This window comes from Scleropages formosus, chromosome 23 (genome assembly GCF_900964775.1).
Source record: "Scleropages formosus chromosome 23, fSclFor1.1, whole genome shotgun sequence".
NCBI classification, from domain to species: domain Eukaryota; kingdom Metazoa; phylum Chordata; class Actinopteri; order Osteoglossiformes; family Osteoglossidae; genus Scleropages; species Scleropages formosus.
Window position 1 is genome coordinate 15,700,459 of NC_041828.1, and position 18,434 is coordinate 15,718,892.

The window sequence follows — 18,434 nt, forward strand, 5'->3', positions numbered from 1 at the left end:
CCCCCCCTTTACTAATTATTGTTGACTTATATATATTTGTATCATCTGTCCAAACACTCTGCTTCTGCAAGAAGCTGCACAAATAGTGCAACCAAAAATGCAATTATTTTCAATGTTTAAACATGCTAGAAAACATTTTAAAATGACATAAAACTTAGTTTGTCTTTTGCCTATATGTACCGATCCTCGAACGGAATTTGGTTTGAGTTTACAATGACGTAATAGAATTGAATATAATAAGAATAGCATCGCATTATCTGTACAAGTGAATCCAGAACACTTTATTAGTGTTTCCAATGAGGAAAAGAACAAAATCTAATTATTTCAATAATTACATCATACTTGACCTAAATAAATATGCATGAAAAGATAATTAGTTCTTAAACATGGTTGTTTCCATCCTTCTTTACATTTTAAAACTCATGAAAATTATTAACTTTTTTCCTGTGCTGGCACTTCAATTTTCCTTTAGTGTGTTTAGGATCAAAGTAATTGTACAGACAAACTACATCAGCTTTATTACTATTTGCTTGGCTAAAGACAGATGCATGCGCACACACACTGGCAAGTTGCAGATAAACATTCACACAAATGGCTTTTATTTTCCTTTTGTAACTGTTATTCATTCACAGTGGATTGCACTTAAGGAGAGGCATTCTCACAAAGGGAGCGTATTGCAGCAAACCGTCCAAACCATTATGCCATTTAAAACCATTAAATCATTGTTAGATAATGAATCATTTTTAGATAATGTTCCCATGTATTTGAACAAAGTGCTCAATTTGAATTAACAGTGTGATGTGGCTTTGACACATGAACATATCTCCTTTTCATCCACGTTCCTTTAGAAATGTCACTGCAGTAATAAATTGCTACTTTCAGTGCATTATGACGTATCCATCATGGGGGGTCCTAGTGGGAGGTTGATGGGGGGAGGGGGTGAAAGATGCTGATTTGTTTGCTACTGAAGGCCTTCTTGACTAGGAAATGAACAAGTGGAGGAGGAACACGTGTGATTGACAGGTTGTGAGTCACTCTAGACAGCTGCTTTTCCTGGTCAACCTTTTTCCTGTATTTCTCAATTGAAAGGAAGAGTTTGTTTCTCTTCCTTTACGCAAATGACGACTCAATTACTCTTTCCTCCATTGCACTGGAGATGTTAACAAGAATAAAAACGGTGATTAGGAATAATTATTATGGGTACTAATAAATCAAATCAAAATGAAGTCCAGTCATGTTCATGTAATGTTAAATGTCTACACAGAGATTTTGGAAGCAGAAATTTGGGAATTTAATTGCAGCATGTACCTGTTCAATGAAAATTTAGAAGTTTTGTGTTTGTTTACGTTATCTACCCTGTGTTTTATGCACCTACTCGAGTGATGAACATCGGTGCTTCAAGTGGAAAGAAAAACTAGGTTTACTTAATCACGTCTGCAACTTTCTCCTAATGTAATGCACAAATTGTATTTTTGCTGAGATGTACATCGCTTTGGAGAAAAAGCATCTGCTAAATGAATAAATGTAAATGTAAGGCTGAAAGACCAAACATGGAGTGGTGGAGGAAAGTAAGTCTCGAATCGTGTGTCGAGTGCACTGACAGGTAGAGAGAGCAGCAGCTTTAATAATTCAAATCGCAGTACAGACCTGCACGGTATCAAATCCGCAGAATGACAATACTGTGATTTAATTTACGTGATGGCCGAGAAATGTCCTCGTTCCTACATGACACTATTTTCATTAGCTTGATTCATTTCATATTGGTGCTCAGGCCAAGACACACACACACACACACACACACACACACACACTTGTCAGAATGGCCTTTACCTGTGTTGCTTGTTTGCTCCGGTCCGGGAGTCTAGCCATAACTCTACAATTATCCTCAGACATGGCACTGCAACTCCAGTCACAGCTATACTGTGACCTGCTAACATAATAAAGAAATTGCACTGCATCTGTATCAGACTCAACAAAAACAATTCATAATCTTTTTTTATTATAATCTGACAGTGAAAAATGGTATTCTGTCCTGGCACTGTGCTTAAAATAGAGAAAGCACTGTTGTAAATCTAAATAAATATACGGTATATAACCTAGTATGTAGAACTGTTGTCTGGTATGTACAGATATATGGTGCAAACTATTTAGACTTAAAATGATGCTGCAAGGTGGAGTTCGCATTTCAATATGATGATGCATTGTCTTTAAGCTACGTGTCATCCGCTTTTGCTATATGGTCATTATATAAATAATGAACCTTTGGCTTCTGTAATAACCTACAAACAGCATAATCACATATCACAAGGTGCTTCAGTTTTGGTCTCCACCTTCTGTATATATGCAAGAAACGCATGCCACAGTCATTGAGGATGGTTGTTACAGGGGGAATGTCACGTATCTCCTTTTTGATCTTGTCCTTCACTAGGTAGTCGGTGACACGTTGTGCCATGTGCACTCTCCATAATGCATCTCAAGTGAATGGGGAACACGGGTCTGTAGGAGTTCCAACACTTCAAATGGGAAGGTATGTAACTTCACAAGAGTCACATAAGTGCACTGGCTCCTCATGTTGTTAACATTCAAATTACTAAATTTACCATTTATTTATTTACATTACATTTATTTATTTAGCAGATGTTTTGGAGAAAAGAGACTTCCAACAAATTCTATGTAGTGTTATCAGCCCACACACCTTATTCACCAAGGTGACTTACACTGCTAGATACACTACTTACACTGGGTTACTCATCCATACATCAGTGGAACACACACACTATGGGGGAACCTGAACAGCGTGTCTTTGGACTGTGGGAGGAAACCCATGCAGATACAGGGAGAACATGCAAACTCCACACAGACTGAGTGGGGATCAAACCCACATCCTCCCGCACCACCCACGTGCTGTGAGACAGCAGTGCTACTCGCTATGCCACCATGCTGCCATTTTCAATTACAAATTTTAAATTATAAAATTTTATGAATATGCTTCTAGGCCACATTTTTTTAGTTTGCAAGGTGACAAGGCAGTGCAATGGAATTACTAGCCTACAGAATTAGTCTTACAATGTCTTTTGTTTTTAATTATAAATTAGAGGATTTTTTAGGCTCTAACCTGTAAATAATACAAGGAATGGGAATATTAAGCTTGTATTGTTTGTAACTTATTGGTGACATTGGATTTACAAAGAAACTGAGTTATATTTCTGGTTCCAGTTTTGTCTGCAAGGTAACAAGGCAGTTTAATGTAACTAGCCTGTAGTTGACCACAGTATTATTGTTTTTCATTGGTTCTGCTGCTTCATCAGTATTTAATAAGTATATTTAAATGCAGCCATAAATTAATTTCCTACAGATCTTTACATGACCACAATGTAAATCATCACCTGAAAACGTGATAAATGTGAAATATTTTTAAGAAGGTTCCAATGAGTAACATGTATGTAAAGATACCCAATGCACATTTGCTGTTAGTGCTTCAAACTACAGACAACAGATGCTGAAACAGCCTAGCCCGAGCGGGGTTGACGCAAACCGCAGCCTAACCCGGCAATACAGTGCGCAAGGCCGGAGGGGGAGGGGGACGCACCCAGGATGGGACGCCAGTCCTTCGCAAGGCACCACAAGTGGGACTTGAACCCCCAACCCACCAGAGAGCAGGACCTGGCCAAGCCTGCTGTGCCATCACCATAAAAGTCATTTCCCATAAATCAATGAGTTGGTAAATTATTTAAAAAAAAAAAAAAAAAAAAAAGGACAAGCAGTTTGAAATATAGAAACTTACTTGCTACATGCTTTTATTAATTTTAGTGTCTCATGGCCTGGTGCATGAATGATTCACACAGAACCTAACACCTCTACAGCATTAATAGAGTACATGCATATTGGAGCTGGCAAAAGTGCACCCATGGGGCAACTTGCATCGTATGACACTGCCTGATCCCCTACCTACGTGTCACACAAATCAATATAATTGTAATGAGAACATGTCTCAGGGAGTTAATAACCTTATGAGCATAATAAATCACAGTAAAGCATAGACAATCTTTATTAACTCAAGACTTCCCAAATGATAGTATTAAAAACCTACATTACAAGTACTCTTGAAGAAAGTATGGGCAGGATGGTTCTCTCTAATGCTACCTTAGTTAATATCCCCAGCAATATATTGAGGAGGAGATTTTTTTTTGGTAAAACTGTAAGAAGACTACAAAATTAGCATTGATTTCTTACATAGTATACTATAAGCTGGCAGGTTAATTAATTTGTTATTCACTGTTTATCTTTTACTCTGGAGAATAAAATGTAGCTCTCTTCATAACTGTAGGTATTATAAGCCAGTCAAAGAAAACTAAAAAGACATACTGTATTTCAAAGGCCATTTTTAAAAAGCTATTACATAACTCAAAAATGATCAAAAATTTAATAGCAAATCTCACAAGTATTTTAAAAAAAGCTTACCTCTAAAGGGGGGTGCGGTGGGTTTGGCCTGCCCCTGTTCTCTGGTGGGTCTGGGGTTCAAGTCCCACTTGGGGTGCCCTGCGCCAGATTGGTGTCCCGTCCTGGGTGTGTGTCCCCCGTTGTTGGGCTAGGCTCTGGTTTGCCACGACTCTACTTGGGACAAGCGGCTTCAGTCTGTGTGTGTGTTTTTGCTTGTGTGTTATCTCTAAAGAATCAGTGATAAGAGGATAATTACATGTCATAGAAGCATTTGTTAAAAAGTTATTTTTTTTCTATTCCGATCTTCCTTGACACCAGGAGAGTGTTGGGGAGAAGAGGCAGTGGGGACTAAACCCACTGTGAGGATACATTTTAACAAGATGAATGACCAAGAACACCTGGTGCCAATATTTATGCTCTGCTTAGGATCACACACTTCCAGACAAATAAAAGAAGCTAAAATAATTCAAAATTTGTTTACAAGATGCATTTGTGGAAATGAAGGAAACTAGAGTTGTCGGAGAAAGTTAATGTGAATGCATTTGGTCTGGTCTCTGATAAACAGTGGCTTTAAGCTTAGTGACAAATGTCCGTTCACCCGGATGAATCGGCTCAATAGGCAGCACAGGTCTCGTGGCATGATGGGACTGTGGGTTTGGAAATAGGGCCAAAAGAAACCGCAGCATTGCAAAGAACCAGGGTTGTGTGACAGTGCAAATCAACAGGGTGAGGAATGACCCTTAAAATACCTGTTGTTTGATGTTTAGTTCTGATTTTCAAGAAATAATTACCATTTACTGCACTTGACAAGAGCACTCACAAGGGAAAATTATTAAAATTATAGAAAATATAATTAGCACTGTTATCCATTAGAGCTCCTCTTTGAGCAAATCTTTATGTAACTTTATGCAGCAACAGATTGCTTTTTAAGAGACTGCTAGTGATAGCAGTAAGTTGTTTGAGTAACTAAAATATTCAGGCAGTGACAGTTCTTATAATTTAGTTTAATATATGCCCTCTATGAATAGATGACATAATATATATTTATATATATTTACTGAAATAATGAAAGAAACTGAACTGTTTATCTGTCAAAGTTGCAATATCTGAAATAAAGTTATTTAGGAGACCTTGCACTATGACAAGTTAATATATTTTTAAACTTAATAAATAACCCTTTCCTACTTTGAGCTGTTCTGACACAAAATGTAAATGCAAATTACAGCACAAGTCAAAGGCAGAGCACAGAAAACACACCTAGACAGCCATTACTCCAGCACATCTGCTGCACTGATGGGAGCACTGGTGCTAATTGCCTGGAAATGATCCCAGCTGGGAAAGCAGCTGCAGACAGGGGACCAGTGAACAACAGCGATAGTGGTGTCATCAGCCCCAGCACACAGCCCTTAACCCAAGACCCTCCCAACGCTCCAATGCTCTAATTCACACTTGAGCTGCAAAAAAGCCTCTGAATCTCTTTTCCACTTGGTCAACTGCACTCCAGTGGCGGACGGTTATTTTACCGTAGGGTACCATGAATCTTGGCTGGTGAAGTCTGGCAAGGAGACGCATGTGCTGGCAGATACAAAGCAAAGCAAGAGCAGGCAGGCAGGCGAGCAGAGATCAGCCCATTCCAGAAACACACCTAACAAGGCAGGAGAGGAAGAGCCACATCTCACTGAATCACTAATGGATGTAAAACTAATCAGCGTGTGGCACTCAGTCTATACACTGTCATATGATGATCAGGCAGGTCTTAATACTGTCAACACTACACATGAAAAAAACAGTTAGGCCATTTGCAGTGAGGTGATGAATAAGTTTAATCAATTCTATTTATTCATTTAGCTGAAGCTTTTATCCAAAGCAACAATACAGCTGGGTAATTTTTACTGGAGCAATTTTTATGGCAAGTACTTTGCTCTAGGGTACTACAAAAGTAACCTAGGACTAACCTGCAACCTTTGGATCCTGCTATCAGCTGCATTCAATTACATTTATAATATAAGCATTCAACACAAATTAAAAATTATATATATACACACACACACACACACACACACACACACACACACACAGAGATAGTATAATATATAGTGTGCTTAACTTCCGATTTCTTCCTGAACCAAACTATTTTTCACTCATTGCTGAAATCTGGTTCTAGATATTAAGAACAGGTTACTTGCAATTTATAAGCAGTTAAATGAGAGTGTACAGCATGTCGTTTCAAATGTAGCAGTTACCGGGGACCTTTGATTTTTCCCATAAACAGAGAATGATTCTGTCATATTGTTTTTTGGTTTGTGTCTGCCTCAGACAGCTGTCTCCCTCTAATGGCTTTTAAATGGGACAGTGGCAGACATGTTCATCCATCTATCAAACACGAACCTCTATTAATTAACATACTAATTTAAACAACCATTATACCAGTAGCCATTAGAATCTGTTTCTATGATAGATGGGGACAACGATAATTACATTTTACTATTAGAGATTTTATGCAAAATCCATTTTCATCTGGACTTCACCTGTCTCTCTGAAGACACTGTAAATGCTAATTTAAAGATTAAATTCAAAAAGGGCAAATTTTGTCTGATCTCTAAAAAATTTTTTTGGCCACACCATTAACGTGACCAACAATATGACCCCAAAATCCACAATCATCTGCAAGTTTAAGCCTGTTTTATTTGGCCATTGGTTTTAGCTTGCATGTGATTTTCCTTGGGACCCCAAATTCTCTTCACATTGTCTTTTTTTGCTTCCCAGGGAAGTCTTAATGGGAACAACGTACACAGTGTAAATGTTATAGTGCATTCATTCTCGTTGACATTCAGGATTACATTTTATAAAAGCAGTTCTCCTCTCAAGATCTGAACCTGCGACCCCCTGGTTTGGACGCTTAACCTATAAGCCATTTGATGCTCCCGTGGATACTGATGCTCTGCAGATATTTTCAAGAGGCAGAAGTCTTAGGGTTCAGAGTGCAGTGCTGACTGGCTTCTTTCAACAACCTGAAGACTGAGCACTGGCTTATCTTTCACTGAACCTCGAGAACCAGTGGAGGAAATTCTCTCCCTGATGGTTCACCAGACATACTGCGATCGTACTTCTAGGAATGGGCCACCTGTTCCATCCACCAGGACTGTGATGCAGAGTCAGGTGAAAATTAGTAAGTCTAAGGTAAGTATCCTGCGTTCATCATGGGATCTTTCAACTCTAGCATAATATCTGGGAACCACAAACAACAGATTATGGTCCTGTCGGACTGATTTTATTAAAAAAGATAAGTTAATGCACTAGGTACTTGCAATAAGATCACTGCTATCTGGAAAATTTCCCAGTAAATCAACCACAATGCCTCCCTGGATAATCTTTAGTTTCCAAAAGGAAATTACATGATCGAAACCATTGTTTTTCAAGGACAGGATCTTATATAGCGAGATGTGAGATGGATTGCGTGTGTTGGGATGGGGTAAATGGGAGTGACAGTAAATTTACAATAATAATCAATAAAATACATACACAGGCAGATGATGCCCACTACTACTGGAATTAATGTGTATTATGGGGCATTTGAAATCTCTCAATCCTTCAACTCTCCTCAGCACCCTGTGAGATGCCAATCACTGGTTCTAAATGTGGAGGAAGAGAGGGAAAGCCTAATGGAAATATTAATTTATAGAAACACCTGTGTACTGCATGAATAATTCTGCATTTTATTTTGCAACAGGATAAGCCTCTTAAGTGTTCTAAATTTAGAGTGCTAAATGGGAGCTATGGTGGTGGTATAACAATACAGGATAGTTCTGTTTTAAAGAAAAAAATCTCTCTCACCTCTGGGGCGATGAACTCCAAGCTGAAGCTGCAAGCAGAGATTTAAATCCAAGTGGTCAGCAAATCCTGAGTGTTTCTCATCTACTGGATCACAGTGACTGGGCACAGGCATGCCAGTTGCCTGATCTCCTCTGCCTGTTCCTTACCTGTGTTCTGCGAAGGAAGAAAAAACAGAAAACACATACAAAAGAGAGGCATAGTACTGTGAGGAGCAGCAGTGGCTCTGTGACAAACGCTGGCGCTTTCAGACTCTTCCTGACCTTTGGTGAACTCAGATCATCAGAGCTGCCTCTTCACTCTTACAGCCTCCAAGCCCATGGAAAGATTCATACATAACCTTACATTGCATCAGAGCAGAAGACACACAGATTTAATATAACAGAAGGAAAAGGAATGAAGGAGAGCATCTGGGATGTATTTAAGGCATCTCTTTTCTAGTTACACTCAGTAAAGAAAAAGCCCACGAGAGGAACATAAGAAAGATGGGTAAAACAAAAGAAGGACATCACTTGTCCTTCTGTTGGTTATGTAAAGCATATTTTACATGTACAGCTACCAGTTTCAAAATCAAACTCCTACAATAAAACACAACTTTGGTGCAAACCACACATTATTGAACCACATTTAATAAAAGTATTATTGTCTGCAGTCCCTTCCATTAATATCTACTGCTTCTCATCTTTTTTCATCAGCTAATATAAAGGTGCCTCATTCTGTAGTTTGCAAAATTACAAGCCATGTAGTCAAGGCAAATCGGTTTAATTACTTGGAATTTCTTGGATAGTTATAACATCTCGAGCTGCGCGTCCCGACAGTGGTTTCATTGTTATGGGACTTCAGAAGAACCTTTTATGGGAGGATGTCTTGGTTCTAAAACATCCCATTAATACTGTACCACAGAAAATCCAATCCACCAAATTTTTTATGTTTTCTTAGCTGTCCCTAAACAAACTGTGGCTGCATGTCTTACTTGAGGGCTCTACAGCAACCTGAAGTGGAAATCTTCAGTAATCAAAATAACCCATGACCACAGAAATATGGAAATACAGGAGGCAGGTACATACAATATGATGAACCTCCCTTTTCAAGCAATTAAACTCTGTATTGGAAAATTCTGTATACATACCCTTTACCGCTTGCTCTGTTTGCATGTTCACTGTTAACCTTTGAAGAAAAGCACAGAGAGAAAAAAAGGACCACAGGTTTGATGATGGCTTTCTCCATCTTTTCCGGAGAAGCTGTGTTCAAATCCCAGTGAATTTAGGGCATGTTGCACAAGCGGGCAATCAATATCTTTGGTGATTAGAAGTGAGGACAATGCAATTCATTGATAGAATTATCTAATTTACACAAAACTGATAAATAAAACATCAAAATGTAAGTGATGTTGGGCGTTTAACTTAAGTTATACATTACTTTATATTAAAAATTATGTTATATTAGCTCACAGATTTGGAGGGAACCCAAGCTTTAATTGTCATAAAATAAACATTTCACTGATGCTGGTAATAAAAAAAAAAAAAAAAGACAAACACTACTTGTGTGAGACAGAAATCTCTAAATTATGAACATTACTTGTGTGAACTTAGTAATAATGTTTTACATTACTGTTAAGTTTAAAGTACTAACATAACAGTAACGTATTATACCCAACAGGGAAGACTACATAAAGGCGTAATGAGACATTGTCTTTAAGTGCTACATGAATAGGGGTTTCCTCTCTTTAAAACTAAAGCATTTCATATTGCTTCTCAGAACTGAATAGCAATATTCACAGGGAAAACATTTCTTCCCATTGAGTGCATTAATCATTTAATCACATTACGGCACCTTGAGTCTTTCCCTCCAAACCCTTCAGGTGAGAAACAGGGATGATTATTCTGCTTGATTAGTATACAGGGATCAAAATGCATTGCCTTTTTTGAAATTGCACACAAAGCAAACTTGACAATAGACTTTATGAAACAACGTTACCTCACTACTGAAGTGAATAATGTAAAAAGACAGACATTACATTTCGTTTCAGCACCTGAACTGAAAAGTGGACACTTCTTGTTTTAAGATAGCAGGTGTGATGTTACTTAAGGAGAGACACGACACTGACGAACAAATTAAAGGTTCCCTGACTGCTAAGAAAAAAACAGACAGTGTAAAGCCATATCTGATTTCTTCACAATTCTCTAGGCAAACAAGTACAATCAAAACAGACATTGTATAAAACAAATCTTTATTAAATGAAAAGAATCTTTCTGTCTGGTCAAATATGAAATAGAATATACAAAAACTTCACATTAGTCCTTTCATTAAAAATAAACACAGCACAAAAAAAACAGCAGAAAAGAGGAAGGTCGAACAGAACACGTGGGCGGCTGGTGGAGACCACAGCACATGGACAGTATGGCTGCGCAAAAACGTGCCCCAGATGCCAAGCGTTACAGCAGTACAGTTTGCTATTCCACCTTGAACTCTGCACCTCCAGCCATCCACAGAACTTGAACTGTTGAAAACTCAAAATGTTTCAGAAGGCCACGCTAAGCGGACCACTAGACAGATCGGTGCTGCTGTAAAACCAACACACGTGAAATACCTGCCAAGGTCTTTCAAGTTACCATGCTGTGGATTTCTGCTGCCAAGCAGGCCACTCTTGGTCTAATCTGGCAAAGAGCCCTCCACTGTGGTGTTCTTGACTCTTATTCCCATCGCTCCGTTCCACTTCTACTTCCAGCTGAGGCTCTTGTGGTTCGACTGAATTAGAGGACAGAAAAATTCTTATTCAACACATTCAGGAGTCTGAGTTTACTGCTGGTAAAGTTGAGTGTTTAAAAACAGGAGAGGTGAAGGAGAATCCAAAACGAGAAAACAAAGTCACTAAAAATATGTCACTGTGTCTTTAGGCTCAGATGTGCCCATTTAAACTCTTTGGCATGTATGACCAATTGATTTTTTTTCCATTAATATAAAAACCATAACCATCAAAATGACACAAATAAAACAAACCCACAAAGCCCCCTCTACTTTATTACACAGTAAAACATTAACACCATCATGTCTCATTATTACCCCTAAAATCCTCTATTCTAGCTGCATGACTTTTTATACATCCCTGACTCTGCACTGCTCTAATTGCTCTCAAAGCTGGGACATATATGATACCCATTTCCACATTCCTGCAAACTCTGGTGCTGACACACAACTGTGTCCAGTCAGGTGGCACCCAGGGGGGTCCAAGGATCGATCTCAGACTGGGGGTCACCCCCATCCCATTCGCCGTTAGACTACGTCACATGAAGTCATTCAGTTCAGCCTCCAGGGCAGCAGCCATTTCATCTGCCTCCGAGCTGCTGCCCTCCTCGTCCTCATTGGACTCCCTGCTGGACTCGCTGATTGTGTCGGCGCCTCCATCATTGCTGCCATCTTCATTATCATCATCCTTGATGTCCTCCAACTTCCGTTTGTGACCCCTACAGGAAGAAGAAAAAAGGAAAAAAAAAAAGACAATAGAGGTGGGACTTGGTCATGAAACTAGCTTTCTCCCTTACATTCTGACTATACTGTCCCCAACCAATAACCAACTGTGCATCAACAACAGGCACAATTTGCGTATGCATATGTGTTGTGCGTCATGAAGGCCAATTGCAGGAGAGATGACATTCAGCAGAAGAGTCAGGCAACACACTTTACACAAATGTTTCAGCACTTGAAAAGGTAAAAGTCTAAGTGCCTCAATTTGGAAAACCCTCCACAGAGACGGATGGATGTGGAAAGACTGTAGACAGATACACACATTATTATTTAAATGTCATGTCGTACAGTGTGAACACAAACTTCCAACAGACAACAAAAAAGTACCGACTGAACCTGTGTGGGTTTCTCCCCGTTCACTGCAGTCCATGCCCAATTAAAGAGGAAATATATATTCAATATTCACATGATCCTGCACTCGGTTTAAATTAGATTCTGTTTAATCATACATCTCTTCCCAATCATGCGCCACTGGATTCATGCTGCACAAGAGGAGGCTGCATTGCATATCTCAGAATCCGCCTTCGCCTGTCACATTCCATATTCTTTTCTCTGTTCCGGCTCGGCTCTCAGATGTTACGCCGTAGAGGTGTTTCGTTTTCATCGCGAGTCACGTACAAACAGAAAAAGGAGAATAAAATTGATTACAGCGGAACGGAGCCCTCTTTTGATGGAACGGCCGACTGGTGCGGGGTTATGGAAAGCACCCTGCTGTTGTCCCCAGTGGGGAAAAGGATCTTGAGGAGGAGGCCTCCCTGTCAATACCTCTAAGGCAGACGGGTACCCAGTGGAGTGTCTCCTTGTGACATTTTGAGCGGAGGATGCAGAGCAGGCCTTGTTAAGCCCTGCCACTCCGCTAGGCACACCTCAGCTAGTGAAGACCTTGCATGCATAGCCATGAAGCCTCTCCTCCACAGGGGAAGGCCTCATTATAGAGGTGTCTTCAAAGACAGAGCTTCCTGAAGTGAAGGCCGCTGCAGAACAAAGTGTGCAATCATTGTGACTGGGCCACTCGTCAATTTTAAATTAGGTTAATTATAATTATGTTCGCTTACAGGGAATGCGCTGAAAACCTGGTCTTTAGCTGCTTCAAAGACTGATGGTGCAGAAGACTCAAATTCCAGCCTTCTTCTTTAACAGAGCAAGGTGGACAGTGACTCTGCACCTGTGGTCTCCACACGCCAGTTTAAAACCATCCGTCCAAGACAATTGAAACCTCCACAATAACATTCAGTAAATGTTCTTGGAACTCTGGCATGGCACTTAAACTTGCAAAACCCTGACTGTATTTGAGGAAGACAAGGTCGAGGTTAAGGTTTCTGCTGAAGTCGCTCCCCCAGGAAAGTACAATGCCACCGTGATCACAAAGATGAGGTAACATGGCTTGATGGGTATCTGTCAGTATCTGCAGGGAGTGTTGAGCACACAGGCCACTCTGCTCTGCTTCTTGTCAGCTCTAACAGTCAAATCCAGGAGATTGGTTACTGTAAAGACAAAGTGCCCATTATTCTCAAACTCAAACAATAAAATAAACAGTAACCCAGCCAGACAAGCTTGCTTCAGTACCACAGAAGTTCAGAAACTCCATAGAAATACTAATTTTTCATGGCACTAACTGCTTGTCCAATGCAGGATTGTGGTGGTCTGAAGCCTGTCCAGGCATCATAGGGTGTGAGACAGGGTACACCTAGGATGGGACATTAATCCATCACAGACAGGGCAGTCAGAAACAAAGACACACACACACACACACACACACACACACACACACACAATGGGCAATTCTGAGTCACAAATTTACCTGAAACACATGACTTTAGACTGTGGGAGGAAACCAGAGCACCTGGAGGAAACCCAGGAGAACATGAAAACTCTGCACAAACTAAACTCCCTTTTAGACCTGCTGTCCAGTAGCTGTGAGGCACTGGTATTATCTGCGACACCACCATGCAGCCCCTATCCAGAAAGAGTTCCCTACCAGAAGCCAGGAAAGGCAGGCAGTGAGACCCACAGAGGCAGTACTCCAGTCTGGATTCATTGTTAGTATATTAGGATAATGGAGCAAATCAAACATTTCATTCATTTGCATTTTTTTTTTTTATAATCCATTAAATATGCTGCACTATTTTACCATAAAAACATCACATGAAAAGAAGTACAAATTTAACAGTATCAATGACCCGTTGAGAAAAGAACGTACTTGAAGTGAAATTACCCTAGGAAAATGTCTTAGGGCATTAAAGCAATATCCCTCAGGAATACGATCATGGAAACTGCTATGCAATTTCTCTTCAAAATTTTGTGCCATACGGTGCTCTCCTTGGCATTCATCAGTATGCATGTGGGGGGGATACACCAGTCTTGGATTGTAAGTTCACACACTCCAACTCGAGGTTTGAGCCATAGTTTTAACACTTCCCCTGGGCGCTGCCTTCATGCTTCGGAGGTCAGTTCATCAGGTCAGACTGTTACTCTCCGGCAAGGCTGGTCCACCCTTAAACCCTTCCCTGGGAAAATGCTCTTCTTCAGTATGAGCTGGTGGCTTCAGACATTACAAAACATGTTCCTCCAGTTGACCACCACAGTTATTATTTGTACTAGATGGTAAATATACACATCCACAGGGTTGAAAGAAAGGCAAACAAGGTGGCTACTTGTCAAACTCTACTGAGTATTCCAGGAATCATAAGGCTGTGAATGCAACATTTAACACTAAAATATCACTCTAAATAGTGGTATGAAAGATAAAACAGAAGGGACAGCACTCTGATTTGTCTGTGTCAGACTTATTTATGACTTTGCATTCATTTTTTGCAGAACTACCTGACTGGGGATGTCTGAGCCAGGTGAAAATGGCTCACTCCCAGGGATGCTGCCGTCAGCCAAGTGTTACCTGTCACCGATCGCCCACTGGACCCCGAAGCATTCTCCTGTGGGGGCGTCTGCTCTTCCTGACTGATTGCTCAGCTATCGGAATCTGTCCAAGCCAACACTGATGAGTGTCGCTGTTGAAGTCAACTGATTGTGATAAAATCACAACCCTGACGCGCATAAAGAGGGGCGCGCACGCAAATGCACACATACACACACATTCCCTCTGTAATCATCCGGCAATTATAGCGCTATGCTACCTCTGACTACCTAAGGCAATGAGACAGCGATGAAGCCGATTGTGGTACAAACAGCCCCGAGCGACTTGTCCACACTGTGGGGAAAGCAGAACAAATTCTTTCTGACTTCCCCATAAAATGAGCCCTAAAATCCCAAATTACACCTCCTGCTTCTCAGTGCTCCGGGCTCAAGTATGCTCAGTTGGAAAATAAGAAGAGAACACACACAGCACAAGCCAAAGAAAGTTTTTCAAATCTGTACAATGCTTCCCACTTTCATTTAATTATCATTTTCTCAGCAATGACGCTTTGACTTCATGTTCCCAACATAAACTGAATAGATATGTGAGGATTGGCCTTGCAATGTAACATCCTTCGGCCTGTAACTCTTTCCTGTACAAAAGCTACCAAGGCGTAAAGGAACCGCTGAGATATTTTGGGGGAACAAACAGAGCACCAGAGCTGGGATGCAGAGATTTCACCCGAGGAAGGGCTGTGGTGTGCAGTATTCCCATAACAAGCCTCAATAATGTAATTTAAGAGCGGGGAGCTATTCTACCACTTTTCTAGCCCCGCCATCTTCAAAGTAAGCCCCGATTACATAAGGCAGCGAGAGAGAGATGCAAGAAAGCCCCTGCGCTCTGGAGGAAACTTCAAGCGGCTCCAGGCTGCTCACACAGAGCGCATCTGACAGCCTGATATGAATGCTACTAAGCGGAGCGGGGAGAGCAGGGGAGACAGAACAGGGGCTGCTTCAAACAAGGACACAGAGAGGACACCTTTGTCACATCGCCCCATCTGCATGGGACTTTGTGGCCATTCTTCCCAAAAGCTTTCAGTTTTAATGCCGCAAATGTGAAATCTCACAAAGCATTAGGTGCAAAGGGGCGCTTGCCTGAACACAGTGCGCGCGCTTTGGTAAGCCTGGCCATACGTGCAATCGTATCATCGAATGAATGACAGCCAGACCATGAGCCAGTTCTGGGCTTTCAATGGACTATTCTGTTGAAAAGCTCTGATGGTTCACTCTAATTAAAGAACCACCTCTCCAATTTCCTGCTCTATTGTGTTTGGATTTATTATATTAGTGGCTGCCATTGTCAGGTTGGGGGGGGGGGGGGCAGTTGTATGGATTCCAGCCTGGGGTTTGTTTAGTTTGACAATCGTCCAAAATGGAGTCAATACCTATGGAGGGAGGGCTAAAGGAGAGTGGGTGGAGGCTTGCTGGCAGGCTGGGAGGGAAGGGGAATGCATAGTGGCCTTTTGGAAGGACAGTAAACAAGAGCAGAAGGACAGGCAGAAAGTGACGTTAACCATTTCTCTGTATCACAGTGACGTGCTTTTCAGTGTTCTTTGAACAACCTTCTTGTTCATCATGGCGGTGGTTCACAAACCAGACATCAGCAGCTCCTATCCAGGTATTCACCTTAACACTTCTGTTACTGTTTGCAGGTGATGACAAACAAATACAAAAACAAACACACAAGTATCCGGTGGCTGACAACAGTAACAAAGAAATATCACCATTCTCCCCGACAGGCAGATTCAGGCTGAGCTGCTGAAATTATTGTTCACATTAGGGCCCCTGCAGCGCACAAACTGATCTGCTGAACCTTCTGCACCACTGTTAAACCCTCACAGCTGTTGGCAACGCTGCATCACAACACCAGAGTTCATCACCAGAAACCCAGAAAGATTCACTTCCGCTTCTGCAAAATGAGTCTCATCTCATTTAGACTACTAGACTTGAGAGGTGTGGGATCTGGGCTACAAACAAATGCATACATATACAGCCATGTTTCTGCTATATACTACACATAAATATGCAAGATATATAAAACCAGGCACACAATGTGATGTTAGTCACTACAGTCAGTTGCTCAGCATATGGTTTTTTCCCCTGCAACCATCCTGTAATATAAGCTTATGGGTCACACTTCCATTTCTGCCCTGAACCTCCTGCTTGTAATACATGGCTTGAAAATGAATGCCCCCATGTGTCTCTCCTCCTTGTCTTTCTCCACTGATTTCCTGTAGCTACCCGTATCAGGTTCAATACTCTGGTCACAGGCTATTTGATCATTAGTGGATCTGATCCCTGATACTTACAGGACCTGATGACTCGCTACACCACAACCAGACTGCCACGCTCCTCCACCTCTGGCTGCCTGGTGGTCACACTTACAAAAGGTACAAAATCAAAAGTCCAAAGGCTCTTGATTCTGGCTCAAATGTGGTGTAATAAGCTCACCATGTCCCTCAGAACTGCTGAATCCCTGTCAACATTTAAGAAGGGGTCCAAAACACATCTCATCGAAACAAATTTCTCTCCAGATTTCCAACCTGTTGCATAAACTTTCACAACACTATCTGTTTAAAAAATTACTCCTTATCAATTGTATAGACAGCTATGCATATAATGCATGTTGGCAAAGACGGTGGTATTAGACTGAACTTCGACAATCCGGTGTCCGCATCTCTGTCTTTCCGTTTGTGAAATGTACTTTTGCTTACTCTAAGTTGTAAGCTGCTTTGGAAAAAGAAAATCTTCCAAATGAATGAATGTAAAATTAAATATAAGGCATCATTCCATTTTACATTATTTATGTATTCAACAAATTACCAATTTCCACCGTGGCTGAGAAAAGGGACCTGGAACGGAGGTGGTTAAGCCCTGAGATGATGGTTGTGCTTGTCTGTGGCTTGGACCAGCGCTGACATTTCCTATTGTGCTCCTAGAAGGGTTTGTTGTTTTAATTCACTGTCACCGTCAGCCTCTGATGTGAGAACGCATCCACGTCAACAAGCAGCCGCATCCTAAAACCGATCAGCTTTAAAACCCTTTCTTGTTAAGACCAACCCCTGCTTCACCATTAACACTGAAGCAACATAATAGAGCGTTTTGAAGAGAGTCATCAGATGAATCTGCAACATCTCCCCGTAACGAAGAGCTCCGCTAACTGCCTCCCACATCTTCTCTGGAGCGCTGTGCTCGGCGCTTGGCTTTGAACGCGCCAGGAAAGCGACTGTTTTGTTTCCAGTTGTCACTGAAGCAGGATGCCTCTTATCACAGTGCAGCACAAACGCTATTATCAAGCCGCTCGTCCTCGCGCCTCCTTTGCTGCTACACACCTTGAACCGCAAAGGAGAAATGATGGAGGGCCGGTTGAACACAGAGATGGATAACTCATTGAATGCAAGAAGGTAACTTTGCTTTTGATCCTGGAAGATGATGCAAAGAAAACAAGGAAAAAAAACCACATCTCATGAGACGGTAGGGAATACACTGCAGTGAAATGCAAAGCAAAACTTGGATAAACAGAAACTAATTTAAAAAGGTAAAGCTGCACGAATCAAATGTTTCCACAGAAAACAGCAGAAAGAAAAACTTGGAAACTTAATAGGAATGTGAGAGCACAAAGAAGCTTTGCAATTTTGTCGCTCAGCCTGCATCCTCTGTTGTGGAGCCTGAAATGGGAGGCGGAGGTTCAGGTCTGCCCAGCTAGGAGCCATTAGCTGCCACATGGA

At 41.1% G+C, this 18,434-nt stretch overlaps 1 protein-coding gene across 2 annotated transcripts in view; it reads right to left on the reverse strand.

Moving 5' to 3' along the window:
• Positions 1 to 9,218: 9,218 nt before the first annotated feature.
• The window catches only part of ctdp1 (CTD (carboxy-terminal domain, RNA polymerase II, polypeptide A) phosphatase, subunit 1), a 78,850-nt gene continuing 69,634 nt past the window's right edge, over positions 9,219 to 18,434 (reverse strand). The window contains exons 13-14 of one of the 2 annotated variants that reach the window (XR_001964907.2): positions 10,862 to 11,735; positions 9,219 to 9,438 (exon numbers count right to left, since the gene is read on the reverse strand). Coding sequence is in view for 1 of the 2 variants with exons in the window: in XM_018727168.2 (XP_018582684.2) it covers positions 11,555 to 11,735 (181 nt within the window). In the remaining variant the exon portion in view is untranslated. Of the gene's footprint in view, positions 9,439 to 10,531; positions 11,736 to 18,434 lie in introns of those variants that run through there. The other variant, XM_018727168.2, reaches the window with a different exon arrangement.